Raw genomic sequence first — 11,159 nt, 5'->3', positions numbered from 1 at the left:
TTAATTAATTCCTGGTACTCATTTCTGTTAGAGGCTGAGTTGACCCCAGGCCATAGTGCACCTGGAAGGATTAGGTCAATTGAAAAAATGCAATGACCTCATCGGGATTTCAATCCGTGACCTTCTGGCTTGTAGCATAGTGCATCAACCAACTACATTACCGCGTGCCCCCATAATGGAAGAAGGATTTTATATATATTAGGAGAGTGCTTTTTCTGTAATTCTAATAAGCCAAACAAATATAAATAAGGTAGGTATGCAGTCTGTATGAGTTACTTAACAATTAGAATCATGTATGGAGGATAGGATACTTAAAAGACGTTACTGATGTAATTGAGAATTGACAGGGAGCTGTCACCTAAAGTTCATGTTCTGCTGTTATTGTCTTGTGGCAGTGTTGGTGATATGGTGTTTGAGGGTTGATTGCAGGCCAGGTGCAGATTAAAGCACTGTGTTGTTCTGCTGTAGTTCAGAATAACATCAATGTATTTCTGTTTTATATTACCATAAATATGGAATAATTCCAAAACATCGTGAAATTGCCCCCCCCCCATGTACAAAATTTTCATACAAATCTTTCATTTTGGCAAATATATGGCCTTTTCCAAGAATATGTTGGGAATTTAAATACTTAATAAATGACTGACTTAGTAACTTATTAGTTCATCACGTTTCCTTTTCATAGGTATTTCACCAGCAGAGAAAGCTCTAGAAACTTCATGGATGACCTCTTTGTGAGCAAGCCTGTTTCCCAAATATTTCAGATGGTTCAAGAGGTACACAAAGGCCAGGCAACATGATCCTACTGTGCTCAGTTCTCACCACAATATGTAGTGTACAACTTAACAGGTAAATTTTGTAGAAGGAATTATAAATGATGTGCTCATATTCATGCTCTTCAAATTACTAAAAATGAAGGGGAATGTAGCTAATGTGTGAAAGAAGTGATAATCTGCAAGGTCATACAATGATTTAAAAATTTGGCATCCCCAAGTCTGAGTTTATAAACGAGCCCATAATTGAAGTAACTTTCATAGACTCTTGCTTGCAGATCAGTTAATGTGAAAATGGCAGACATGCAATATTATGGCCTTGTGCTTCACTGTTATTAACTACATGGTGATGAGTCCTTCTGGAGAAGATGCCCATTATGCAGATACTCAAGAATTTCCCAACATTTTGTGCAACCTGAAGGTTAATTACCATGTTCACAAGACCCTTCCACTGGTCTCTATCCCTAGTCAGATTAATCCGGTACATACCATCCTATTTTTCTAAGATCCATTTTAATGTTATCCTGCCACCTAAATCTTGGTCTTCTGAGTGGTCTCTTTTCTTCTCACTATCCCATCAATATCCTGATGCATTCCACTTATTTTCCATTCTCTTACATGCCCTGCCCATCTCATCCTCCTTGACTTGATCATTCTAATTGTGCTTGGAGAAGAGCATGAGTTACGAAGCTCCTCATTATGTATTTTTCTCCAACCTCCTATCACTTCATCCATCTTTGGTCCTAATATTCTCCTCTGTCACTTCATCCATCTTCGGTCCCAATATTCTCCTCAACATCCATTCTCAAACATCCTCAGTCTAATGTTCTTCCCTTAACGTCAGAGACCCAGTTTCACATCCACACAGGACTACATACAAAACTGTAGTTTTGTATATTCTAATTTCTATGTTTTTAGAGAGCAGACAAGAAGACAAAGGGTTCTGGGCTGAGTGGCAGTAAGCATTACCCGAATAATTTCCTCCTGAATCCAGAACTGCAGAAAGTGACAACCCAGTTGGTTTCTTGGGGCCTCTGTGAATGGTTCGAACAAATATATGATATGAAGAAAGCAGTCCTCTGGGATGTGGCACCGTGTAGATGTGGTGTTATCCGACGTTTCGGAGGAATTTATCGCCTCCATCTTCACGGTAGAAGGAAAAATAAAACCCGCAAGCGAAGAAACCGTGAGAACCGATACAAGCAGACTGGTGTTCTTATTTTTCCTTCTACCCTGAAGATGGAGGCCACATCCCAGAAGACTGCTTTCTTCAGTCACCGCCGTGAAATCCACAAATCTTACAAATATATGATAGCTGCAATTTCGTTGGTTCCAGTTCTGCAGCTGAATATAGAGGGCAGTAGGGGTACGCGCAGTTGAATACTGCGCATGTTTCTAGTTTTCCGGTTGCAGTTACCAGGGGGTGCTGTATTCCGTGAACAATATTAGTTACGATTGGTAGCGCCATATTGTTGGATAAATTAGATACGAAGGCAATTTGGTAGCTAAGTGTATTAGGGCTTATTTTCCATAAAGTATCAGACCTTAAAACTGTTATAGCGTTAATTAATATAGGTCACATCCTCCAGTAAATAAATAAACGTGGTTTCAATATATGTGTGCGAATGAATAAATTGTTTTAGATTAATAAATGCAACCACCGAGAATAGTATAAATTTTATTTGGGATAGTATAATTTTTCGTAAGCGAGGAGTTTTCGTTCCGATCACCTTTTTTTGTTACTTTCAGGACAAATACTTCACGAAGTAAATCATTTAGAAATGGCAGATTTCCTGGATTCTGAAGCCGAGGAGAGTGAGGTATGTTGCAAAAAATTTCTTTTTGTTCAGGAACTATAGGGATTTAAGGATACATCCACTCCCCCATGTGTATCATGGCGTAGTGTAATTTGTTAAGCAGAGGGACAGTTTTAACTTTTACCTCAGGAACTATCCCTGCATGTACAATGTACATATTTTGACCCTTGGAGAACTTTACATTTTTCCTCAGAAGTAATTACTTAACAAACATAATTTGAATGAGGACTAAAGCAGTTCGAATTTGGACGATTAATGTTGTTTATTTTTTCATTTATTTAACGATGCTGTTTGTAGCCCAGGCTATCTAGCGTCAAGGGTTAAAATACTTAATGATGAATGGGCAAGGGATAATGTCATGGCCTGTTTCGAGGCATTGTCCTTACACTTTCTTGGGGGGACTGAAGAAAACCGCTAGAAGTGTCAGTCAGGATATTGGGTGCCTTGGCCGATATGCGAATATTTGATGCATAATTGAAGTGAGCATAAAAGATGGTGTAAGGTTCAGATTTAGGTTAATATATGTAAGAATATTTGCAGCAAGGCTTCATGATTTCCACAATTTTCATCTTTTAAGCTCATCTTGCTTAGAAGTAAATGGTTGCAGGCATATAAGGGATTGGAAAGGTTAAACATTAAAGGTGTTTTAAAATATTTTGTGAATATTGGAAAGAAATGACATGTTTCCTGGCTTATGGGCTGAATGGCTGGGTTGTAATTGTTGATGGGCAAGAGTTTTTCTCTACTCAGCAGCATCCAGAGCGGTTCTGGGGCCCATCCAGCCTCCTATCCAGTGGGTACTGTGGGCTATTTCACAAGGGGTAAAGTGACTGGGATTTGAAGCTGACCACTCATCTCTATCTAGTATCAAGGTGAAGAATGGCAAAGCCATACCTCCACTCCCCTATACGTAGTCATGGTTTGGTGGTTAATTGATTAAGCACATGGTCAGCTCTATGTTTTTTACAAATGAGTAACATCACAATAAAATACATAGTTATGAAAAGGGTGCAAAAAAGTATTAAATTTCCATGGTTTATTTTCATTACAGTAATTATGATTGAAGTATAGCTGATTGACTGCGATAGTTGTGTTCAAATTTTAAAGGTGTTCACAGCTAAATTTTACTTCCATATATATTTTTAATATTCAGATGTTTGAGTAATATTTCATCCTGTGGCTTACATACAAACTGAAAGGTGTTTTCCAAGTCATACCAAAATTTCCCTTCACTCACATCACAAGTTTATTCCTTCACTCTTTCCTTCTGTCTCCCTCTTCCCCACATATTTCTCATTATAGAAAAATTCTTTCTCTACCAGCATTGGTAATAGGGATAGAACATTTTTGCTTTAAATTTGGCAGTCACTTATATTCACAACTTGAGACAATTTTAATTCACTTTTTGTCAACTGGCATTTTGGACAGAAATTCTGTCTTGTGTAAGTTAACTTAATGAATCTAAACTATAGAAGATTGGATCATTGAAAAATCTTGGTGCAGAAGGTCCTTAGTCTTTAAGTTAATACCAGAAAAATATTCAGATGTGTAAATCTTGAAATTGTACCAGTTCTTGAGATAGTTGCCATTTCTTTTAGAAATTTGTTCCAATATGTTGGATCTGTGCAGGTCAGACTTGAATTTACTTCAGTGCCAAAGAACATACCTTTCAGTCTGCATGCAGACTTTGCTTGTAGTGTACAAATTATTTTATGTACTTTGGAACTCGACAGTATCATGTCCAGGTAACAAAATGTTTGCGCCATAATGTGAAATGATGTACAAAGTAAGGATAGTGTTCAGGAAGGGATGGTTGTGCTTTGACATTATCATTAAGCTCATCTTGTTGGTCTTTTGCAAATATTTAAATCCTTTTATCAGTTCTTTTTCATGCTGAATAAAATAAAATTTTGTCACCAGGTAGGATCTAAAAATGTGCTACAGACACTTGAACATTGTGGTTACTACAAGTAACTTTTGAATTCATAAAATAGTGTCTGTATGAGAGGTATTTACACAAACTCCTCTTATTTACATAGCATTGAAAATGCTATTGGCTGCAGTTTCTTATGTTCACTGTTATCAGCCATCAGGATTTCCTGTGTGTGTGTCACTATTGAAGTCAGTAGTTATGATACTGTAAACAATTGAANCGGAAGGAACTTGATTGTTAATTGAAGTAGCTTTGTTAAAAATGTCTCTGCAACTAGGTAGATGGTGCCTGGTTGATAAAGTATAGAATGAACCATGCCAATGGGGGATGTGCTTGGTTAATCTTTAACATCTAATCAGATAAATTGTTTGAATATTCATCCAGTATCAGAAACATAATCTTTTTTTTTTTTTCTTTTTAGGATGAGGAAGTTGAGTATGGTAAAAAGCCCGTGAAGCGGATAAAGACAATGGACAGTGAGGAGGAAGAAGAAGGTAACAGGCGATTACTTTCTAAACTTTCTGACTTCAGGTCTCTAGAAAAAACACTTAAAACCTGTATTTGTGTACTATTTGCCAATTCTAGCAGCATAGTCTCACTTAACAAACCTTGTTGCCCAATCTGTTTTCTACCACATGTACTGTAACAACTCATCAGATAAGCATTGACTGGGGTTCCCAAGTTATTCACCATTGTCATTCCAGTACACACATTAGGCTATAATGTAAAAAATGCAACTGTATTGAAGCCTTCTCCAGAACAACAACAATCATAATCATAGTACTACAGTTTCTTTTCCAGTGTCTCAGTAAATATGCAGTTTACAAAATGATGATCATGGTGTATTTGGATCCATGCTGGTATCTAAGAGAGTCTATCTGCCCCAGCTTTGAGTGATCATTTAATATCATAAAAGGGTGCTGATGATGACAAACACTGCGCAAATTTGAAGAACTCCTTGCGTCAACTCCAGACGGCTATGAATGTAGTCTTTTGGGTAGCACTGAGTTCAATGTCGAGAATTATGTCTGAAGCGAGCCTGTCGTTATTAAAATTGGATATTGAAATTGGGTAATGTTTGCTACCATTTAGTCCTGAATCTTTTGTCTTATCATCTGCTGTCTAAACATGTAGATACTAGAATATACAAAACTATAATTTTGTCTGTACTTCTGTATGGGTATGAAACTTGGTCTCTGACAGTAAGGAAGTAACATAGACTGAGGGTGTTAGAGAACAGGGTACTAAGGAGAATATTGGGATCAAAGAGGCAGGATGTGATGGGAAGTTGGAGAAAACTGCATAATGAGTTTTGTAACTTGTACTCTTCTCCAAGTATAATTAGAATGATCAAGTCAAAGGAGGATGAGATGGACAGAGCATGTAGCATAAATTAGGGCTGAAGAGGAATGCGTATAGGATATTGGTGGGAAAGCCAGAAAGAAAGAGATCACTAGGAAGACCAAGACTTAGGTGTGTGGATCTTAGAGGTATGAGATGGGATGGTATGGATTAGATTGATGTGGCTCAGGATGGGAACCAGTTGAGGGCTTTTGTAAACATAGTAATGAACCTTCAGATTCCATAAACTGTTGGGAAATTCTTGAGTAAGTGCAACTCGTGGCATCTCAAGAAGGGCTTAGCTCAGTGGAGTTTGTTTTTCTTGGTAATGTTTGCCAAAACTTTGGAGTCTAGATAGTAGCACCATATATTGTTGTTCCATCAAATGTAGTATCTTAGTGTATATACAACTATCTTTCCAGAGCCATTCAAAGTACTGGGGTTATTTATTTTTGATGAAGTTTCTTTTCAACAGTTTCCTATTACAGGCTTTATTCTAGTGACTGATGAACATATTAATTTTACAATCAATCACTTTGAGTACTTTGCTCTTTTACACAGTACAGAATTAAAGGATGTTTCATGTTGAGTTTATATGATACAAAATCTGCATAGCAGGTTTCAGTTAGAATCTTGATTTTTTATGTGTTCAATAGAAGACGACGAAGAAAAGCTCAGGGAGGAATTAAAGGATTTGATTGACGATGCTCCAATTGAAGAAAGTGATGGAGAAGATTCAGACATGTCGAGGCCAAGTAAAAAAGAAAAGAGTGACGATGATTTTGATGACCGGCTTGAAGACGAGGATTATGATCTGATTGAGGAGAACCTGGGTGTCAAAGTTGAGAGAGTAAGCTTTACTTAAAAAATGTAATTCTCCTTCTTCTTCGCTTGTCATGAAATTGTGAAGGAAATTTCTCATCATGCGCATTTATTTTCATATGTGTAAATTAAAATCATATTTTTAATTAATACTGTTGTATTTATTTAATTATTTGATGTTAAACGTGCATGGTGCTGAAGGTATTATGTGACTTAAATGCATATAGCTGAACCACTGTTACCTGAGCCTAGTTCTTTTTATGGAGAAATTTTAATTAAAAGTTAATAAGGTATTATCAGTCTAATACATGTTTGAGTGTTCATCATCGTCGTCATCATCATCAGACAGTTAATAGATAACAGTTTTTAGTATACAATGAGGACTGAAGTTACCGTTTCAGAGAATTCATAATGTTACATTTTCAGTGTTTGTGCACTCTCAGAGATGTTTTATATGGAATGTATAAATCACCAGGTCCTAATCAAATACTGGCACAGTTGGTCAAAGTAGGAGGTAAACCATGTTTTGAGATCTACAGACTTACTGATTCTGTTTAGAATAAGGAAAAATTGCCACAACAATTTAAGAAATATATAATTTTACCTATTTATGGGGTGATAGAACTAATAGTTATTGAGGGATACAACATTTGTCAACTATATGCAGAATTTGATGTGACATTCATCACTGAAGACCAACCCTGTAAGTCAACTTCTGATCAGATATTCTGCTTTTGTCACTTTCAGAAGAAAATGTGAGAGTGCAGTGGGATAGTGTAGCTGGTATTTATGGAAATAAAATGTGTGATTTGGTTAGGAGAGAAGTGATGTTCGGTGTTCTGACTGAATTTGATGTACCCATAAAACCAATTAGGATGAAGAAAGTGTGTGTGAATGAAACATGTTGGGGAATCTCTGTAAGTGAATATTTGTCTGGTGCATTTTGTATTCACAGTGGCCCGAGACAGGGAGATTTCTTAGTTGCTGTTGGTTTTCAGCTTAGGTGTAGAATGCGCTATTAGGAAGGTCCAAGAAATTTAGGCAGGTTTGGAGTTGAATGAGTCATATCTGGCGCTTGCTAATTACATTAATTTATTTGGAAAAAGAGAACTTAAATACTGTAAAGAGAATTACACAACTTATATTAGGCACTAGTAAGTAGGTTGGTGTGAAAGTAAATGCAGAGAACTTTAGTTATGTTCATATATTGGCACCAGACTGAAGGGCAGACTCAAAAATTAAAATATATGGGAGCAGCAGTAACATTCAAATTGCATTCATGAAGAAACTAGGAACAGATTAAAGTTGGAGAATGCTTGCTGTCATTCATTTCAGAATAATCCTTTGACTCCCCATTTATTGTCTAAAAATTAGCATATGCAAAACTGCAGTTTTATTTCTTCTTTTGTTTAAATATGAGACTTGATAGCTCACATTGATTGTGGGTGTTTAAGAGTAGAGTGACCCAAAGCAGTGGAAGTAACTGGAGACTGAAGAAATGTCCATTATGAGGAGAATTATTATTTATACTCTTTTCTTTTTTTCTTTGGCACTACAGCCCCAGTGGGCCTAAGCCTACCTCCATGAACTTCTCCGTTCACTTCGATTTTTCTAGATCTTACGTATTCGGTAGGACTCCTTGGGCAGGTGATCAGCTCGTTGCAAGGCCTCTACCTGTACACAAACACACAAACTAAACATCCATGCCCTGAGTGGAATTCGAACCCACGATACCAGTTTCCAAGCGAGCGAAGACAGTACATGCCTTAGACTGCTCGGCTACCGTGACCGGCATTTATACTCTACCAAATATTATTTATATTATTAGATCAAGGGATGAGCTGGGAAGGGCATATAGCATGAATGGGAGACATGAGAAATGCTTGCAGAAGTTCAGTTGGAATACCTGACAGGAAGATAGAATTTGGAAAACTGGGTATAGAAGGAGGGTCCTAATAGATTTTATAGAAGTGTGATGTAATAGTGGTGCACTGTACAGATGTGGTATAAGTTAGGAACCAGTAACAGATTATTGTGTGAACACTAATTAATTAGTTTTATTAAAGGCAGGGAATTTCTGACTAGCTGAGTAACTTTTAGCTTTTCAGAAATGATCCCACTCCATGGAGTTGGTTTCTTCTTACATATTCTTACCATTTGTTTTGTTGTAATTAGTCATTTTAAAAGTAGTGGCTGAGCACAACTAAATTATATTCTGGAATTTACTGTTTCATTCTTTTCTGTTTATATAATGCCTTAGAATTTGAAACATAACTATGTNATTATGGGCGTTATAACATACGTGTGCAGCTGGACGAAACATACACGTCGAACCCCCCCAGACGATTTAAATCCCTGACGAAACATACACGACGAACCACGGCAACGGGTTAAGAAAGTGTAAGTGATATTTTCTAGAAATGGTAGTAAGTTATATTTTTAATAAATTTCTTATAGAAAAGATTCAGGCGTCTTCGCCGGATACAAGATGAAGAATCTGAAGAAGAGCAAGATGCTAAGACTGAAGGAGAACTAATTGCAACAGAATTATTTGACACATCAGATAATGTAAGTACTAATGAACTGGTATTTAGACCAGCATTCTGGTGTGGATTTTATTATGCATTTCTTGAACATGTGATTCATAAAAATATGCAAAAGAGGAAATATTTACTGAAGACTAATATTTAAATAACTCAGTAGAAGGAATATGCTTTTGGCCTTTACTGGTTAACAGTCACATCAGATGAAAAGGAGATCCACTAGAGACCAGCCTGAGAGCAGTTACAAAGTCATCATAAACACTGAAGCATTCATACCGTTGAGTCACTGAGTGATGGATGTCTTTGTAGTAAAATTCTCCAGTCTTCCAGTAAAAGTAATTGCCCAGTCTGTTATATTTCAGTGGTTGGCTGGAATGGCAACCTTTGAAAAGCTTAATCATTAGCTCATAGGTGTGAAAATTGGCGAGCTAAGAGGTATAGACTGTACTGATGTGTTTCAACGCCCTCCACTGATTTCTAGTAATTTCCTTCTTAGTGAGTTGCTGTTGAATATTGAGCTTTGATAATTGCTCTTGGGTGGGTTTCTAGTGAATTTCATTTACATTTTACATACTGATGTGTTGATTTGAAATATTTGGGACATTTATAACTCACTGATGCATGCAGCAGCAACAACAACAATGATGGTGTGCTGTTGTCATCGTCATCGTCATCGTCACCACCACTACCATCATCATCGTTGTTAATTATTTATGAAGGTTGTGGGTTTGATTCCCAATGAAGTCTTTGGATTTTTCAATTGACCAAATCCTTCCAGTCACACTATGGCTCTGGGGCAACTCATACTCTAACAGGAATGAGTACCAGGAATTTTCCTGTGGGGTAAAGGACAGCCAGCATGTAAGGTTGACAAACACACCACCATCTGTGGGCCGATTGTCTAGAAAATGTGGGAGCCTCGACATCTCATAACCATATGGGCCTACACGACCTACTACAGGGATAGCTTTACCTTTTATATTTACCATCATCATCATGTTTTTTTATCTTTTCTGACATGTCACATCATAGGTGTCATCATCAGAATATTACATAAAGTGAAATTGGAAACGTACATCTTATTATACAGTATAAATATAGTATTATTTAATAAACAGTGTTGTTTTTAAGAGTGCGGATGCTTCTAAATGTAGCGTACAAGTACAGCAGCATGTATCTAAAATTAATATGGTTATTTTTTTTTTTTAATTTAAAACATCACTCTTTCATATATATTATGTTTGTGTTGCAGATACTTGTGTATTCTTTAAAAACTGATTTTTCTCATCTCATCACATTATCTATTATTTATCAACTTTATTTTGGTGCTAGTTACTGTATATGGAGATTGGAGGTGTAGTGTTTTGTCAAACTTCCAGAAGGAGGATTGACTGAGCAAGTTCACTCAGGTGGTAGTGCTTCTGGCTTGGGCTGAAGAGATGCCCAGCTTGAATTTTAGCTGGAGCACCAACTATCCTGACTGGGGGTTTTATAGTTTTCTTCATTCCGTCCAAGCGAATGTCAGAATAATATCTTGAAATAGGTCATGACATCTTCCTTCCACATTCTTTCGATTTCATCATTTGTTAATTTTCCTACCATTTTGATGCTGTATAGTCTGAGCTATGGAGAGTGTTATGGAATACACCAGAAATAAGTAGGAGGGTTGAGTGTAGGCTGATAGCTTTTTAAGTTTAGCCATTGGTCCTGTACTTTATATGTTGCATATAGATGGACACATTTTCATAAAAACAATATTTTTGTTGAGCAATACTGTGCTTATACTATACAGTAAGTTGTGCAGGAATAGAACCTGTTGTCTGGTGTATAGAAGTCAGACTGCCACAAAGTCAATAGAAAGTCCGTCGAGTGTAACAATGTTTTTTAGGTCACTTCTTTATCACTTTTGCCTTACATGTTTCGGTTTTAA

At 36.8% G+C, this 11,159-nt stretch overlaps 1 protein-coding gene across 1 annotated transcript in view; it reads left to right on the top strand.

Moving 5' to 3' along the window:
• The first annotated feature begins 2,234 nt into the window (after positions 1-2,234).
• The window catches only part of LOC111864317 (transcription elongation factor SPT6), a 63,513-nt gene continuing 54,588 nt past the window's right edge, over positions 2,235-11,159 (top strand). Inside the window, exons 1-5 of the mRNA XM_023851474.2 lie at positions 2,235-2,274; positions 2,523-2,593; positions 4,945-5,017; positions 6,521-6,714; positions 9,144-9,254. Coding sequence (XP_023707242.1) covers positions 2,555-2,593; positions 4,945-5,017; positions 6,521-6,714; positions 9,144-9,254 — 417 coding nt within the window. The 5' untranslated portion in view covers positions 2,235-2,274; positions 2,523-2,554. The remainder of the gene's footprint in view (positions 2,275-2,522; positions 2,594-4,944; positions 5,018-6,520; positions 6,715-9,143; positions 9,255-11,159) is intronic.

The sequence above is a fragment of the Cryptotermes secundus genome, unplaced genomic scaffold (genome assembly GCF_002891405.2).
Source record: "Cryptotermes secundus unplaced genomic scaffold, Csec_1.0 scaffold216, whole genome shotgun sequence".
NCBI lineage: Eukaryota > Metazoa > Arthropoda > Insecta > Blattodea > Kalotermitidae > Cryptotermes > Cryptotermes secundus.
The sequence above is the reverse complement of the archived record's forward strand: the minus strand, read 5'-3'. Positions and strand labels throughout refer to the sequence as shown.